The sequence below is a fragment of the Misgurnus anguillicaudatus genome, chromosome 24 (assembly GCF_027580225.2).
Source record: "Misgurnus anguillicaudatus chromosome 24, ASM2758022v2, whole genome shotgun sequence".
In the NCBI taxonomy this organism is placed as follows: Eukaryota; Metazoa; Chordata; class Actinopteri; order Cypriniformes; family Cobitidae; genus Misgurnus; species Misgurnus anguillicaudatus.
The window spans coordinates 11,821,955-11,841,172 of NC_073360.2; the positions used below are offsets into that span (position 1 = coordinate 11,821,955).

At 38.5% G+C, this 19,218-nt stretch overlaps 1 protein-coding gene across 2 annotated transcripts in view; it reads right to left on the minus strand.

Moving 5' to 3' along the window:
- The window catches only part of tnfrsf19 (tumor necrosis factor receptor superfamily, member 19), a 38,036-nt gene that overhangs the window by 5,336 nt on the left and 13,482 nt on the right, over positions 1-19,218 (minus strand). For both annotated transcript variants that reach the window (XM_055195994.2, XM_055195993.2), the window contains 4 exons: positions 17,439-17,524; positions 3,692-3,853; positions 3,136-3,258; positions 984-1,077 (listed from right to left, as the gene is read on the minus strand). In XM_055195994.2, the coding sequence (XP_055051969.2) occupies positions 984-1,077; positions 3,136-3,258; positions 3,692-3,853; positions 17,439-17,524 (465 nt within the window). The remainder of the gene's footprint in view (positions 1-983; positions 1,078-3,135; positions 3,259-3,691; positions 3,854-17,438; positions 17,525-19,218) is intronic.

A 19,218-nucleotide genomic window follows, 5' to 3' on the forward strand; every position in this document is an offset into this window, starting at 1 on the left:
TGTGCCGTTATCAGTAGAATATTGCACGCCTCTTAGCCAATCAGATTCGAGAACTAGAAAGAACTGTTGTATAATATTAAAATAACTCAGATTAAGGAAGAGATAACATGCCGTCAGTCGCTATTGCAAAATAAACCCACACTGCAAAAAATGATGTGTTAATTTTTTACACATTGTGTGTGTCATGCCATTTAATGCGTTTTTTCATGTTAAAATAAATGAAAGGGACAACACAAGTTGTGTTAAAAACAGTGATGGGAGTAACGCGTTACAATTAATTCTGTTACTGTAATTCCACTAATTTTAGCGGTAATAAACATGTAACAAATTTTTTTTTAATCAAGTAACACAGTTACAATTAGTGAAATCTAAATGAGTTGGTTACTCACGTTACTCTATTTTGTGATAAATGAACACTTGCAGACAAGACATTTCTGATTCACTAATTGTAACTGCGTTACTTGATTTAAAAAAAAAACTTCGTTACATGTTATTACCGCTAAAAGTAGTGGAATTACAGTAACAGAATTAATTGTAACGCAATACTCCCATCACTGTTTTTAACACAACTTGTGTTGTCCCTTTCATTTATTTTAACATGAAATAACGCATTAAATGGCATGACACAAACAATGTGTAAAAAATTAACACATCATTTTTTGCAGTGCAGCCGATTATTTTATGTTAAAGTTTGCATGATTGTAAATTATGCCACCTATTACACAGATACTTGCCACATAATTAAATATAAAATATTGATTATTAGACTTTGATGCTTTTTAAATGGATGAAATAAAAAAGAAAAACTGCCAAGAGGAGCCCAAAAAATATGTGAACTTTTACAGTTTGGATTTAGTTTAGGTTCCCATAGTTCCCATAGTTAAATATTAGTTATGTGATGATTTCTGGTTAGAGGGAATATCAGTAATAACTAGTAATAATTGCAGCTTTCGTGTTAACGTTAAATTAAAATAGAGACCCACCCGTCATTGAGGCTGTTTTGAGAATGAAAGGGGCGAGCACAACCCTGGCTCCAGGTATCTTCAGAGCACACGGAGGGAATCAAATGTACAGGACCTGAAAAACAAACATGTCATTCACAAAAGGCACTTTTAACAGATAATTATTGTTTAATTGACATGTTTGGACTCCTGAAGCCTTATGGTGAACTAAAAAAATCCTCACTGCACTCGAATTTGGCAGTAGGACCTCTGAAATGTGTGAAACTAAAGTCCCTTGGTGGAAGCCATGTTTGCAACTTACAACGTCTCTGGGCAGTTCTTTGAGTCATGCGAGACTAAAGTACTATCCACTTTAATAGAGAAAGTCAAATATCTCTAAAATCACAATTAAACAACATATTTCTGACCAACAATTAAACCTGAAATCAACTGTATCATAAAGTTTGTTCTTAAGCTCAAATTGCACTTAAAACACCTTTTTTGAGGTCCGTTCTGTTACTGTGCATGCACACAGGTTGAAAGGCACATTGTACAGAGCCCCTCGCACAGAGAATCGTCAGTCTTTATCGATTGATGATTGGTTCTTTTAACTGAGAGGCGGGACTTCTCGAGAGCGGCCATATTGAGGGTTGCATTCATAGGCAAACGTGTGTGCCTCATACGTCTTGAAAAGAGTGATCGCCCCCTGGTGGCTCCTTGCATTACAAGTCATAAACCCCGCCCTCTCCATGTAAACGAATGGGACTCTGCTCTAATTAAAAAAATATTTACACTTCCAATAAAAGTTTCCGTAAGATGGTCTTTGTCCTTCAAAGTAGTTTTATCACGCTGATATAAGTTTAATTGTTCGATTTTGTGAAAAGATTCATTTTAGCTAGTAATTTGATGCTATTGAAATGGGGCGTGTCGTTATGATTGGCATGGTTGAATTGGGCACGCAAGCATTTAGGCGGAAGTTTGATACCGCCTCTGGCTCCACGGACCATTCCTTCTGCGCATGCGTTGGCTGGCTCCAAACTGACGTTTTTACATAACATGGTGGCGACCATGGTCGGACATTTTTGGCTTCAATTCATTACAATGGAAGAAGGCAACGTTGCGTCATCCATTTTTTTAACAGTCCATATAGTCAACCGAAACCGAAGGCAGCTAACTTGTTGCCTCACTGCGTCATGAGGCAATGACTTGAAGGCAGCTCCGGGAAACGCATTCGGAAAAACTTCATAGGCAGCGTAATGGATTTTGTTTCAAATATAAACAGAGAGCGCCTTAGTGATAACTAATCCCATATTTGAAAACTGCAATACTAAAGGGCTCGTTATAGTTGTGCGTAGGTCCTACGGCGTAGCCGCGACGGCGTAGGTTCTGCGTCGGTTTTCATTTATACTTTTGCGTCGTCGTCTGCGTCGACGTGCAAACACACGCGCAGACCGCTGGTAAGCAGTAACCACGCATGTAACCACAGTAGCAGCGCGACCGTCAGAGAAGAAGAAGCTTAGCACGTTAACCCACAAACGAAGAAGAAACAGCAACTTGTTGTGTATAATTTTAGAAGACCAGCAATGATGGAAGTAAATAAACAACGACTTCTGATGCAGTTTGAGTTAAATCACTTCCCAACTTGGCTCATCTTTGTTTTCACCGTCACAAACGGAAATACCTATGACGCAGTTTTTTTTTACCTGACGAAAGGGGTTCTGGTGGACCAATCACAGCGCTTGCAGTCTGCGTAGATCTGACGCGCTGTTAAAAATGCGAGGTGCACGTCAGGCTACGCACAGGCTACGGATAGGCTACGGCGTAGAACCTACGCACGACTATAAATCGCCATTAATGTCTCACTAGAAATGCAATCGAAAGATGTAAAAAGTGAAAATATAACTTTATTTACACAAAATTTGTAATCCAGACGATTTTTGGTCCCCCATTTATTTTTTAGAACTGGACAAGGCACGACCAATCACATCCCTGCGCACGCACGCACACACACACACACAAAGAATTGTGGGATAAGATGAAGAAGGTATCTCAAGAGTCAGGAAGTTAACCAAACATTGGATCCGAACATTCATTGATGCCTTCCTGCCTTGGAATGCTGCGTCCGATTTCAGACACAGCCATAGTAATAGCACTGCTCAATCTTATTATATCAATCATTTTTGGTGAAACTCACCGCAGGTCTGTCCTGAACTATGATGGCAGTGACAACAAGGACGCTGCGAAAATTCCAGTACTCTCCGATCCAAACAGGATAACTCGGATCCCACATACGGACCCTCATGAGGCCTCAAAGACACTGAGAAACAGGGACAAAGAATAAACTGCTATTAGATCAAATTGCAAATAACCCAATACAGGGCCGGTTTCCCGGACAGGGTTTAGATAAACCCAGGACTAGGCCTTAGTTATATTAGGACATTTAAGTAGTTTTTCACAAACATACCTTACAAAAAACAATACTGTTGTGCATCATGAGACAAAGCAATGGCACTGATATATGTTAAGATACGTCATTGCAAGATGTTTTTAAATTAAGGCAGATCAAACATGCACTAGGATAACCCCTGTCCGAAAAACCATTTCACTTCACCCTGGAAAACCCACGGGTCAAATTTGGCCAATGTTAATTGATGCTAAAGAGAAGGGTTCTTGGGTTCTCCAGAGTTAAACTACTAAAATAAACTTCATCTTGATATTAAACACTATTAGAAGGGATCAAAATGAATTACCAGGTTTTTTCTCCAGCAGCTGTCGCTTACAGTAAATGACACATAGGATGAAAAGAGCCATGAGGACTGTGGCCAGGGCGCTGCAGATGACCGCAGCTAAAGCCATGTCTCTCGGGCTGGTCACTGTCGACTGTAGAGGAACCAGATTCACTCGCCCGCTACCTAAATCCCAAAAAAAAATGATTGTTGTTAATTTAGATATTTTAATATGCCTTATAAAAGACACAGTGTGATTTTAAATGCAATGGCAGCACGGCATGTTTGAATGTGCAGAAACTAAGCGATTTATTTAGTTTTTTATTGGCAAAATCATAGTTTACTGCATAGTAACCATGGCATTTTGGTTTTAACTGTAGTAAAAACCATAGTTAATGTTTGTGGGTAGACCCCACCCTTAGCATTTTATTAACCTCTGTAAGGACTAAGACCAGCATGTGTCTCATCTTCCATTAAACCTTTCAAAACCAAATGGTGTCTGTGCGTCTGGCTGGCATATCTCGGAGCGCTGCGGTTACGTTCAGCGATCCGTTTCAAAGAAACTGGGGTTCGAATAGCAGGAATGTCCCAGAGGTGAAGGGCACATTCTCGGCCCGCTGATAATTTTTCACCTTTTCACCCCTGGGCCAGTCGTGCCTCCGCTTGCCAGTCTGGTGAGTCCATTATTAGGGAGCAAATCAAGGTTGTGGGAAGTCACTGCTAAATGTTTGAAGTTGAGTTGGGGAATGTGTAATGAGTCTGAGAAAACAGCTGCCGTGGTCTGAAAACACCACGCTAACTCTGATGTCACCGTCTCGTGAAAACCTCCCTGCCCTGAGGACAACAGTGATCTTCAGTGAAATCGAGCGGCTATCGAGTGTCTGATCTGGCCTGAAGTAGGGGTTTCACAGCCGTTGTTCTTATGACAGTGCCAGTTAACTTATCCAGATAATTAGGGTTATCATGTTAACCGGTGAACGCATCAATGCATCTGTCATATATGACTGAAAGAAAATAACCAAGTTTGGCATACACATTTTATTTTTATGCATTCACTGGTAATCGAACCCATGACTTTGAATTAATTTAACCATAGTAGTGGTGCTTCCTTAAGGCCGATTTTTAATGTGTATGCAAGGGTCTACATACAGTGCGCACGTACTGTACGCCCACCACCAGATTTTTTATTACGCACCAGCCAGGAGAGGTATTGCAATTATTTTGCAGATGTTGAACGTCAGCGCACGTGTATGAGTCAATTAAAATATGCTTAACGTTCAACTGTGCACGTACACTTATGCTTAAAAAAACAATACCTAGAGCTCAAGGCTTTCAGATTTGAACAAACCTCTAACCCACTATCACTTTTCTAAGCAAACAGATTTACAATTTTCACCTGGTGGAAAAAACATAGAAATGAATAGAGGGGCATATGCAGAAACCAGAGCATATTAGAGTAGGCTACTGGACATTTGGGTGATTCTCGCGAAATTAGACTTATGAGGTGTCATGAAACATTTTGATAAAAAAAGTAAATGCAAAGTATCAACATAAGAAGCATACAGTTACAAACATCTCTTCATGTACTACTTTGCACATGATTTTAAATGAAATCATAAAAAATAATTTTGTTGTTTTTTCCACATTTAAATATGGAAAATATTCATTACCACAACGTGTCCATGACTGGATTTGGGTTCTTTGACATGGAAATATTTTCTCATAATTTTCTCATCCTCCGCAACAATTTTCAATCATTGTTTAAGCCCTCAAGGAACTAACATTTTCAAAAAAAATTGTTGGAAGGGACATAATTGACTGTGACACTCAAGATGGCTACCAGGTAAGCAGTTCTTATTTTTTCTCTCTAGATAAAAGTAGAAATTTTGTTTGTCATAGTACCTAGACAACTTTTTAGATCTCATTACCGAAACATGAGTTTGTAAATGCATATATTTAATGTAATATCATGTTGCGGTAATGATAATTTTTGATAATGATAATCTAAAAAATGTAAATAATTCTATAGGAAATATTTTTTAAATCCTCTAAAAAATAATGGTTAAGTTCAGACCTTAATCTTATATGTAAAAAAAAGTTAATTTCATGAGAATATGTTTTATATTCCTATAAGGCTATAATTATTTTATACATTTGTCAGATGCAACTCACAGTGCACGCAATTTATGCTTTTTATTTATCAGTACGTGTGTTCCCTGGGATTAAACCCATAACCTTTCTGTTACTGCGAAACCACCTTAAACAGCAAACCTTGACTTTTTATTTATACGTTTGCTTTCTTTTAGTGTTTAACCATTACTATTTAGTGTACTATAAAACATCAAATAGGCTTCAGTCTTCACCAAGGTTTTTCCCCTCCTAGGACTTTTTTCTCCTGACTAAAAAAGCCGGGAGTTTTTTTCTCCTAGGAGTTTTTTTTTCAACTCCTAGGGAGTCAGCTGACATTAGCTTAACTTAGCATCCTCTTCTATACGCCACATTATTTCTACGCCCGCTAGTACGGTTTAATCTTATCCACTGTACTTTGCTGCTTACAGCCCAGTCACACGAAATTACGTACCTATAGTCACTTAATTTTTGTATTCTTTTTTGTGATACTGTCACGAATTTCCGCGTTTTTTCGTGATCATATCAAAAATTTCTGTTTATGTGTTATTGTCACGTATTGGTTACTCAACTGTTTTGTCCCATTTTCTTACCATTGTCGCTTTGGTTTAGGGTTAGATTTACATAAAATGACATCCTTATCCAAACCCAACTCTAAACCTAACGCCAGGCGACAATGGTTTAAAAATCAGAAAATTTAAAAAAACAAATATAGTACAAACCAATACTTAAATGTGACTTCCTAACGCAAACCCCAAATCTAACCCTAAACCGAAGCGACAATTGTTTCAAAATAGGAAAAAGCAGTTGAGCAACCAATAAGTGACAATGACACACAAACAGAAATTCGTGATACGGTCACCGAAAAACGCGGACAGTATCACGAAAAAGAATCAAAAAATTACGTGACTATAGGTACACAATTCCGTGAGACTGGGTAGCAGCTTATATTGTTCATCGATTTTTCTGTGTTTTCTCCTGCATTTACTAATGTAAAGCTGCTTTGAAACAATTAAACAATTGTGAAAAGTGCTATATAAATTAAATTAAATTGAATGAATGTATGAATGAATGAATAAAAACATGCAGTGACTCATCCAACATTTTATTTCAGGTTTTTTAATAAGGTGTTAATAAATAGTAATAGTTCAGAGCTAGATATCTTAAATACATAGCATAAGTATTGCAAATGTTTTATTGGCAGCTGTTAAGAAAGATAACAAACACAGGCACGTAATGACATAAAGCCTGCAGAGATTTTTTTATGTGGAACTATTAACTTTATATAAAGAGGTTAAATATGAACCAGATATTTGTTTAACATCTTTTCATGAGGAGAACACAAGCCTTTTTCATTTGCTCTATGGTAAATAAATCATTAAGTAAACATGGGCTTGGCCTTCACATATCCAAGAGCTCTTTGTGATACAATGCGAACATCAGCTAAGCCCTACTAAGGAGTTTTCTCTCTAGGGATTACAGTATGTGTGTTTGTGCCATGCCATGATGGAGGGGAGATGTGGGTGGTTGCCATGACCAAAAAGCTCCAGGACCAAATCTAGGCGAGTAGGGATCTATAATATAGTGCTTATGGAGATGACAAAATCGTGACAAGTCCTAAACCATTTTAGGTAGGTAGGTAATGCAATTTTTCAACAATCAATTTTCCATCCAATCTTTTATTTTACAAGCATTCCCTGGGAATCGAACCCATGACTTTGACAGTGCTAGCGCCCTACTAGTTGAATTTAACAGTAGCTGTGCTTTCTAAAGGCCGAAGTTCTTCCTCTAATGTATCTGCCTAGAAAAAGCAAATGTGCTAGTAAACGAATAAAGCAGAACCAAAGTCTTCACGAAGTTTGTTCATTAAACCTCGGTCTAAACGGTCATGTCTCCGTGCCAGCAAATCTGAGCCAGCTGTGTGCTGTTCTCATGCCCTCTCTCACAATCCCCAAACGTTTCTCCTCTTATCAGCTGCCCACAGCTGCAGCAAACAGACAAAGAGCGGCTCATTGAAAAGATCTCACCTGCTGATATTATCGCTTCAGGAGCCAATAGACCGCACTCTTTGATATGTGCGCCTGCTTGTTGACTTTACAGAATACCAAACTCAAACACATGGCCTTGAGCCCAAAGAAACAGAGGGGTGGACAGCTTTGGGGATTGTGATAGTGTACAGGGCCGACCCGGTCAGGGCTGTAGTTCAGTTTTTTACATGCCCTGCCGACATTATTACTGGCATATATGCAAGGCATATTATTATTATGGCAGCTATACATTGACCAGGACATTAAGGTTAAAAGAATTCACGCAATACATAAACCAATTCTATATAACCTGAACAGAAATGTGCTTTCAGAAGCGGAAAGTTATTTTAATGTAAGTTCTCAAAGACTTGATAAATTGTAAGTTAGACCAAAGAATGTGTGTTAAGCAAATAGGGTGATGTCCTGTTGACTTTTAAGTTACTACCTGCTTTTAGCAGAACTATGTTTGTGTAGCGTTTCAACAGAACTACACCTCCCACCCGTCACACTTGTCAAATGGCTCCATCAACCCCAAGATATATGACTCCTACAAATTATGACCTACTGGCCGGGCCAATGTGCTTTAATCCGCTTTAGGTCAAATACCAAACCAAAAACATTTTTAAATTGCCTGCAGTTGAAGATGCCTGCAGTATGTTACTGATAAAGTTCATAAAAGATTTTCCCATGACTGAATGGCACTGTGATGAAAATATAGATCCGAGTACAGCCCAGAAATATTTCATATACTGTACTCTCCTTTCACACTTGGCTGCTGTTGAGGAATTATATCCAGGGTATATCTAGTGTACCAGCAAACCTCATCTGTGTCTGATAGCAAGAGAGTTTCATTTGGACTCACCAAATTCAGTTTGCATTTGGTGTAAATAAGATGCCTTTTTATTTTTTGATAAACTTCAGAGAGCAGTCTAAATTTGTTGCATCTCTTGTCCATGGTGGGCACTTTAGTGACCAATCCAGAGCAACAAAAAACATGGACACTAGTCAACATTTGTATTTCAAAACCTTTCATAAAAGTTGTCTTAAAATTTTTAACAATACCAATTTGTCTTAACGTTTATGAACCTCTTTTGATCCACAACAAATGTTGACTAGTGTAGAAAACGGTTAACCACTGCTTACCTGTCCTCCAGTCTTTACATAGTTCAAGTGGTAGACAGCTGGTGCTAGTAATAAAATGTACCGTGGTTCAAAGTAGAGGTCAACCGATAAACCTAACCCATAGTTCAGAGTAGAGGTCAACGGTTAACCCTAACCTATAGTTGAAAGTAGAGGTCATCTTACAACCTTAACCCAAAGTTTAGAGTAGAGTTGAACCAATAACCTTAACCCATAGTTTAAAGTAGAGGTCAAATGTTAACCCTAACCCATAGTTTAGAGTAGAGTTGAACCAATAACCTTAACCCATAGTTTAGAGTAGAGGTCAACCGATAACCTTAACCCATAGTTTAGAGTAGAGGTCAACCGATAACATTAACCCATAGTTTAGAGCAGAGGTCAACCGATAACATTAACCCATAGTTTAGAGTAGAGCTGAATAAATAATCTTAACCCATAGTTCAGATTAAAGGTCATCCAATAACCCTAACCTATAGATGAAAGTAGAGGTCATCGGACAACCTTAACCATAGTTTAGAGTATGGTCAACCGATAACATTAACCAACAGTTTAGAGTAAAGGCCATCCAATAACCTTAGCCCACAGTTTAGAGTAGAGCTGAACTGATAATCTTAACCCATAGTTCAGAGTAGAGGTGAACCAATAACCTTAACCCATAGTTTAAAATAGAGGTCAAACGATAACCTTAACCCATAGTTTAGAGTAGAGGTCAACCGATAACATTAACCCATAGTTTAGAGTAGAGCTGAATCAATAATCTTGACCCATAGTTCAGAGTAAAGGTCTTCCAATAACCCTAACCTATAGATGAAAGTAGAGGTCATCGGACAACCTTAACCCATAGTTTAGAGTAGAGGTCATCCAATAACCTTAGCCCACAGTTTAGAGTAGAGCTGAACTGATAATCTTAACCCATAATTCAGAGTAGAGGTGAACCGATAACCTTAACCCATAGTTAAAAATAGAGGTCAAACGATAACCTTAACCCATAGTTAGAGAAGATTACCTAAACCCGTAGTTTAGAGTATAAATGAACTGATAATCTTAACCTATAGTTCGGAGTAAAGGTCATCCAATAACACTAACCTATAGATGAAAGTAGAGGTCATCCGACAACCTTAACCCGTAGTTTAGAGTAGAGGTCAACCAATAACCTTATCCCACAGTTTAGAGTAGAGCTGAACTGATAATCTTAACCCATAGTTCAGAGTAGAGGTGAACCGATAACCTTAACCCATAGTTTAGAATAGAGGTCAAACGATAACCTTAACCCATAGTAAGAGAAGATAACCTTAACCCGTAGTTTAGAGTATAAATGAACAGATAATCTTAACCTATAGTTCAGAGTAGAGGTCAACCGGTAACATTAACCCATAGTTTAGAGTAGAGGTCAACCAATAACATTAGCCCACAGTTTAGAGTAGAGCTGAATCGATAATCTTAACCCATAGTTCAGAGTAAAGGTCATCCAATAACACTAACCTATAAATAAAAGTAGAGGTCAACCGATAACATTAACCCATAGTTTAGAGTAGAGCTGAACTGATAATCTTAACCTATAGTTCAGAGTAGAGGTGAACCTATAACCTTAACCCATAGTTTAGAATAGAGGTCAAACGATAACATTAACCCATAGTTTAGAGTAGAGGTCAACCAATAACATTAACCCATAGTTTAGAGTAGATCTGAACTGATAATCTTAACCTATAGTTCAAAGTAGAGGTCATCCAATAACCTTAGCCCACAGTTTAAAGTAGAGCTGAACCAATAACCATAACCCATAGTTTAGAGTAGAGGTCAACCAATAACATTAGCCCACAGTTTAGAGTAGAGCTGAATCGATAATCTTAACCCATAGTTCAGAGTAAAGGTCATCCAATAACACTAACCTATAAATGAAAGTAGAGGTCAACCGATAACATTAACCCATAGTTTAGAGTAGAGCTGAACTGATAATCTTAACCTATAGTTCAGAGTAGAGGTGAACCGATAACATTAACCCATAGTTTAGAGTAGAGGTCAACCAATAACATTAACCCATAGTTTAGAGTAGATCTGAACTGATAATCTTAACCTATAGTTCAAAGTAGAGGTCATCCAATAACCTTAGCCCACAGTTTAAAGTAGAGCTGAACCAATAACCATAACCCATAGTTTAGAGTAGAGGTCAAACAATAACCTTAACCCATAGTTAGAGAAGATAACCTTAACTCATAGTTTAGAGTATAGATGAACCGATAATCTTAACCTATAGTTCAGAGTAGAGGTCATCAGATAGCCCTAATCCATAGTTAACAGTAGAGGTCAAGTTCACAGTAGAGGATAACCGATAACCCTAGCCAATAGTTTTTAATGAATAATTGGTTAAACCGATATATTGGTCTACCTCTAGTTTGGACCCAAAGTCCAATGTGAAAAGGGACACAGTAGTGGGGGAAAGGGTGGTATTGAACTCAAGTTCGAACCAAGCAGACCAATAAAAGTAAAAGTTAAAGCAGAAGCAAAACAGTCATCTTACATTACTCTCACTCATTACAGACCTAGCACACACCCGGCTCTCATGTGGCCTCTTCATAAATTGGCTTCACATCACTTCAGATGCCTCAGATGGGACAGCTGTGAGAAGCTTTGCCAAATATTTAAAGATATCCCATGACAAGAAGAGACAGCAGCAGATGAAAAACATTACAGCAGCAACAGGAACCCATAAAATGCTCTTGTTTTCTTCCTCTCGCTCTCAGGATGGGCCAAGGAGAGCGGAGTGTTTCTGGATTTATGGTCTCCTCTAAAGACACACTTCCTCACACAGCTGCGCGTTTGCCCCTGGCCGACGTAAACAGTATTAGCACGATCGGGCCTTTACGTTTTCACCACCCTCTGTCACATAATGCCACGTTTTAAAGTCTTTTCAGACATTTGCATGCACAACCGGTCAGATAAACACAGCAGTGGGGCGTCATGCTCTTATTTTTCAAAATTCCCACACAGAGTGAACAGAGATAAAATTCCTTACATCCACAGGTCAAACTGTGAGCCTATAGGATTTCTCCCTATGTATGTAGTGTGTTAGGAGTGTTAGACCTGGTTCAGGCTCTATCCAACATACACATTGCCTCCACACAAACAGTAGCCACCGATGCCAATGCGGAAGACACAGTCAATTTGGAAAGGTATTCGTCTTTCCCTATGTTAGTGCCTGGAGAGACACAGTTTCTGTACAATGGTAGTTAATGATGGGTAAAATGAGAATAATTAGCAACCCAGAACCCTAGACAACAATACACTGCTTTGTGAGAAGATGGCCTGTTTGTATTTGCGGAAAAGAGTAACTGCATTACATAGATAATTGTCTTTATTACTTATGCCTGTGTCCTGACTTGTAAAAAGAGGTATTTTTCTGATTGTAAAACCATGTTGTATGAATCACTAAGACTCGGAGGACAGGCATTTCACTGGTTAAGTATAAACACAACCTGTTTTTGAAGACCCATTTTAAAGGAACAGCTCCCCCAAAATACCACCCTGTGTCCAAAACCGCATACTGTGACAGTACTTACTAAATTAGATTAAGTACTTACTCATCGACCGTTAAAATGTATACAGTATTGTTCAAAATAATAGCAGTACAATGTGACTAACCAGAATAATCAAGGTTTTTAGTATATTTTTTATTGCTACGTGGCAAACAAGTAACCAGTAGGTTCAGTAGATTCTCAGAAAACAAACAAGACCCAGCATTCATGATGTGCGCGCTCTTGGGGCTGTGCAGTTGGGCAATTGGTTGAAGGGGGTGTGTTCAAAAAAATAGCAGTGTGGCATTCAATCACTGAGGTCATCAATTTTGTGAAGAAACAGGTGTGAATCAGGTGGCCCCTATTTAAGGATGAAGCCAACACTTGTTGAACATGCATTTGAAAGCTGAGGAAAATGGGTCGTTCAAGACATTGTTCAGAAGAACAGCGTACTTTGATTAAAAAGTTGATTGGAGAGGGGAAAACCTATAAAGAGGTGCAAAAAATGATAGGCTGTTCAGCTAAAATGATCTCCAATGCCTTAAAATGGAGAGCAAAACCAGAGAGACGTGGAAGAAAACGGAAGACAACCATCAAAATGGATAGAAGAATAACCAGAATGGCAAAGGCTCAGCCAATGATCACCTCCAGGATGATCAAAGACAGTCTGGAGGAGTTACCTGTAAGTACTGTGACAGTTAGAAGACGTCTGTGTGAAGCTAATCTATTTTCAAGAATCCCCCGCAAAGTCCCTCTGTTAAAAAAAAGGCATGTGCAGAAGAGGTTACAATTTGCCAAAGAACACATCAACTGGCCTAAAGAGAAATGGAGGAAGATTTTGTGGACTGATGAGAGTAAAATTGTTCTTTTTGGGCCCAAGGGCCACAGGCAGTTTGTGAGACAACCCCCAAACTCTGAATTCAAGCCACAGTACACAGTGAAGACAGTGAAGCATGGAGGTGCAAGCATCATGATATGGGCATGTTTCTCCTACTATGGTGTTGGGCCTATTTATCGCATACCAGGGATCATGGATCAGTTTGCATATGTTAAAATACTTGAAGAGGTCATGTTGCCCTATGCTGAAGAGGACATGCCCTTGAAATGGTTGTTTCAACAAGACAATGACCCAAAACACACTAGTAAACGGGCAAAGTCTTGGTTCCAAACCAACAAAATTAATGTTATGGAGTGGCCAGCCAAATCTCCAGACCTTAATCCAATTGAGAATTTGTGGGGTGAGATCAAAAATGCTGTAAAACCAAGAAATGTGAATGAATTGTGGAATGTTGTTAAAGAATCATGGAGTGGAATAACAGCTGAGAGGTGCCACAAGTTGGTTGACTCCATGCCACACAGATGTCAAGCAGTTTTAAAAAACTGTGGTCATACAACTAAATATTAGTTTAGTGATTCACAGGATTGCTAAATCCCAGAAAAAAAAAATGTTTGTACAAAATAGTTTTGAGTTTGTACAGTCAAAGGTAGACACTGCTATTTTTTTGAACACACCCCCCTCAACCAATTGCCCAACTGCACAGCCCCAAGAGCGTGCATATCATGAATGCTGGGTCTTGTTTGTTTTCTGAGAATCTACTGAACCTACTGGTAACTTGTTTGCCACGTAGCAATAAAAAATATACTAAAAACCTTGATTGTTCTGGTTGGTCGCATTGTACTGCTATTGTTTTGAACAAGACTGTATACTGTCAAATGTACATTCTATATGGTATAAATATGGATAGTATAAATTAAATTTAGACCTGCTACATCTGTCCATGTTAATACATCACATGATGACACGTCATAATAATCAAAAGTGAACTGTTAATTTGAAAAATGTTAAACAATCGCTATTTTACTATCATTTTAACCATTTTCCCCATGTATTTACATTTAAATAAAGCCGCATTAAAGCTGTCCGACAATTTTTGAATATGATGACGCCTCCTCTTTTTCTTCTTATTTGTTGTGTGACTCCTTCCCCAGGATAGTAAAGTGTTCATAGAATGCACACTTCCAAATCTTGCAGGAAGTAGTAGGTTATCCGGGTACTTTTCGTCTACTGTTTGGCGAATACTATGAATTCGGACTTACTACTCGCCATGCCTACTTATTTTTATCTACTATATACTAGGGCTACACAATTAATTGAAAAACGACTTCTTTCCTCGCCGTTGACAAGTTAACTCGTCAATTAAGAGAAAACGTTTTCCTGCCAATGACAATGAGTTTTTCTGGCAATCCGTATTTCCACTATTATCCACCGGGTGGCACTCTTACCCAACTTATAAAACCCCGGAAGCAACTGCTAAGGCCAAACAGTTCAAACTCCGTGTATGTTTTGATCATCGCTCTGAATCTGATCTTTATCAAAAGTCCTTAAGCCCGGGATACACTGCACGATTATTGGCTGTCCCAGACGAAAGATTGCCATCGTGAAACAATCGTCGCGATTTCTGTGATCGTGGCTTTTCATCGGTAGTACTTTGTCGTACAGTGAGAGAGGTTCAAAGACGGCTGTTTTCCCGGTCTTGCGTCCGAACATAGCCTACGATAGATTTCTGACAGTGTCAGAAATTCAGCACGATCACCGCAAAGTGTGTTTGCTGCTACGACATGCGTACTTGTATTTGTTTACCACGAGTGCGTGCTGGTGATGTTGCGGTAACGTGTGACGCAGCCGTCGAAGCTTCCGTGTCATAATCGCACAGTCTACATGCTTGTCGTACCAGAGTTTAAACGATACATGTCACACAGTGTGATAAGGTAATGATCTTATCCTGCAGTGTATTCCGGGCTTTGAAGGTGTAGCGGAGGATTTTCTCAAATTTTAGAAAAGAACCGCCTTCTCCACTTTTTCAAAAAATGCAATTGCGCAACACTCCTGATTGACAACTAGGAGGACCAATAGTCTTGATGATCCACCTGGAAAAAGAAAATACTCCGCAATACTTTCAACAAAAATGCAATTATCTCAGCTTTTTGCTTTAAATTTGGCATTTTTGAAGAAACCAACCCATACCCTTTTTTTGAAACCAGATGGTTCTTTCATTTGATATATTGTATGTTTATATAAGAAAATTTTCTGGAAGGCATTAAACTTTTGTGAAAATCATAAAAAAATTGGTGCTGGCTGGCAACTTTTTAAAGAGCTGGCGGGGAAAGAGCTAATCGGGATTACAATTATGGGTGAAACAATTACATAAACACCTCAATTACAGCTGTCCATTTGTGCTCATTTCTGTGCATTTCACCAGTAGGTTTGGGCACCAAATACAGTGGCGAATCAGATATATTAAAATGTTGACGTGTCCTTTAGCCATTCATTTGGGATTTTTTTACTAACAACATATTATGTTATTTACAATATATTATTTAGTTTTGGATGTTTAGCATTTACCATGGAGCTGCTTCACAGAAAGTTATAATACATTTCAAACTTCAATGTAAAATCGCAAATAATAATTGCAATTACAATGTGATGAATAATCAACAATTATGATTTATGTCATCATTGTGCAGCCCTACTATGTACTGTAGTATGGATGTAGGGATTTCGGACACTGCGCCAGTTTGTGAAAATCCAGCTAAAGCCATTTTTAGTGATTTACTGCTTTTACATCATCCTACATAATGTAAAGAATATTAGGGCTGTGCAAAAATATATATTTCAATCTCTACTATCGTTTTTTTTTAACTCATCAAATCCCTCTGTGTGCTGCTGTAGTTGTCGCTGTCCAGTTGTCTGTCATATACGGCCATTCGGCCAATGTCTCAGAAGATAGCGTTAGTGAGAAAATAAAACACACATGCAGCTTTCAAAGCCGACGTGTGGAAGCACTTTGGGTTTAAATTAGTTTTTTTTTTAAATTCAGCTCTATTTTTTTACATTGTTGATAAAAAAGAAAAAGTATTGCAACGTATCGCAGCAAGCAACGTATCGTATCGTGATACATTGGATCATGACCCATGCATCGTGATACATATCGTATCGTGAGGCCCTTGCCAATACCCAGCCCTAAAGAACATTCACTTTGATATCTTTACTATTGACTGAGTAAGGACATGACAAAGATTAAAATCAATGTTAAATCTATGACTGAAATCAAACTTTGACGCTCCGAATCTTATTATTAGATAAGATGAGACTTTAGCCGGAAATTATTGAACTCATTTACATCAAACCTTCTTGTATGTTTTGTTTCTTCTGTAGTTCTTTGACAGTAAAGGATTTTAGCTTAAATCACAGTCCTTTTGGTTCCTTGGATTCATAAAATGCAAGTCCTCATGTATCAGTTCACGCTAAAAAGTCTTAAAAGCAGATTCAGGCGATACAAAATGTATCTCTGTGGCTCCTGACAATATCAGAAGTGAGGGCAAATTGATGCGAATGGAATACAGCCAAAGTTCAGGCGTGCTCAGGATGTTTGCCTGAGGCAATGGATTATTAATAATGGTAATTTTGTAAATAATGATCAGTTTCTTGCACAGACCAATCAGTTCACTTTAAAAGACAATAATAATCACCAGGAGCCGCTGAGATTTATTTTGTTTCCTGATTTTTTTACTCTCAAAGTAACGGCAATCATGGGATGAACATTTTGAAATCACCAAGGACCACGGTTTTACTTTAATGCTATGAAGATCTGATTTGACCTCTATGACAAATTGCAATACTTTCATTGAATAAGGACTTTTTCTATCTGTTTTGTTAGCATCAGATGACTCAACATCCCCAGTCCCCATTCACTTAGTCTGTGTAGAAAAGAGCAGCGCGAACAACTCATTGTGTAAATGACATAAATAATAGTGAATTTTCGTTTTTTGTGTGAACTAACACTTTAAGGTGGATTTCAACAGAACTCCAATAAAACAGCAGTTTGATATGTTTTCTGAACACACTGAACACAATCAACTGGACACTAATTTAACTTTTAGGAGTATCAGTAAATATGAACTCACAGTGTGGTTCATATGGTGGTGGTGGGTCTCCACAAGGTATACACTCCATATCCTGGAATCCACTTAACTTTGTCTTCCTGTAAAATCTGAAAAAGTTAAAAAATGATATTAATGTATCAGTGCTGTACACTTTAATTAAAATGTAGAAAATTGTTTCATCATCAGTTACAGCCCGTGAATTTTTTTTCTAAAAGGATGTAGATGAACTTTCAAGGTAAAATTTTCTCTTAGCAAATCTCACTGTGCCAACACACTTAATTATGGGTAATCAAACATTATTAAAAGCTTAAGTGTTGAGAGAGGGACGCTGCTTTGGGGTAACTGGTAAATCTTGCAGTGGTTAAAAACAGCTTTGAGAAGCAGACCTTCAAAAATCTGACATGTTTCAAGATCATGCTATTGTGTGACATGTTACAGCATGACTGGGTCTAACCAAAAGTCGTGAGTTTGTTCCCCCGACCTTGATTTTAACAAATCTTATGATTCACTGATGCTGGAGGTTTTACTGTGGGTTTACACCAGATGCGGGTTCAACGATTTGCGCGAGTAGATTACATACAAAGTCAATGCAAAGATGCGATCAGACGCGTGCTCGCGTGGAGCGATGCGAATTACGCGATATGGGCAGCACGTTTGCCGTGAAAACATGCGCTATTCGACTCAAACGCGTCTTTGCCCAAGTTGAAAATATTCAACTCGAGCAAAAAATTTGCATGATACGAAGTTAAATCCCGCGAGTAATCTAGAGCGAGCAACGCGATGCAATTGCACGGTTCGCATTTGGTGTAAACCCACAGTTATGCTGCGTTCAGAACAGCCGCAGTAGAGGCGTCAAGCGCGGGTGATTTCAATGTTAAGTCAATGTGACGCGCGTCTGGAGGTCTCACGGCGTGAATGAGCCGTTTAGCGCGGTAGACCCGATTCCACCTCGATCGCGCGAATGGCGCGAATTGAGCGTTGCCGCGGGAAACGCGCAAGTTAAAAAAATTTTACTTCGGCGGAAAAACACGCCGCGCTAACCAAATCCGGATCTTGCTCTAGTAGTATGATTACAAGAAGCGAGCAGTCACAGAAGCCCCTCCCATTATGCGAATTTCCGCGTGAATATCTCGATGACTAGAATTTCACGCACAAATGAAGCAAGTAAACTCAAAATGTTCAAGCGGCAAACTAGACGCAGAAGACGCGAATTTGACGCCTCAAGAGCGGCTGGTGTGAACCCACGGTAAGCTGTAGGTAAGAATACTAGTATGACATTTTTCAACCATTTACATTTTAGTTTTTTCTTGCTCAACTGGCACCAACCATGGCAACAATTGTTCAATAGATTTAATTTACAGAGAACTGAACATGGACTGTTAAATTTGGCTGTAAGTTCAAAAATGTTGATAAGATATTAATAGTATTCTGTGCAATTACAAAGAATGTCGACAAAAAAGAATATGACAGCTTTGGGCAAAAACAAACAAGATCAAATTTAGTTTGTAATTTTAATACAATTAATGATTTCCTTTCACATTAATTGTACGGACTTGTATAATTATTTTATGGTGCTCTTGCATTCTCTTTTTTCGTCAAGTTCTCAAATCGAATTTCCCTCAGTATTTTTACATATAACTTAACTTCATTGGTGTAAATCCTGAATTATGTGGGGGGGGGGGGGTTTCGGTACATTTTAGCATTGATTTTTTTGATAACAAGGCACAATATGATGCTGGCTTTGCTAAAAACATTTGCTTTAGGATTAAGGCATGCAACCGTAATCTTGCAAACTGTAACA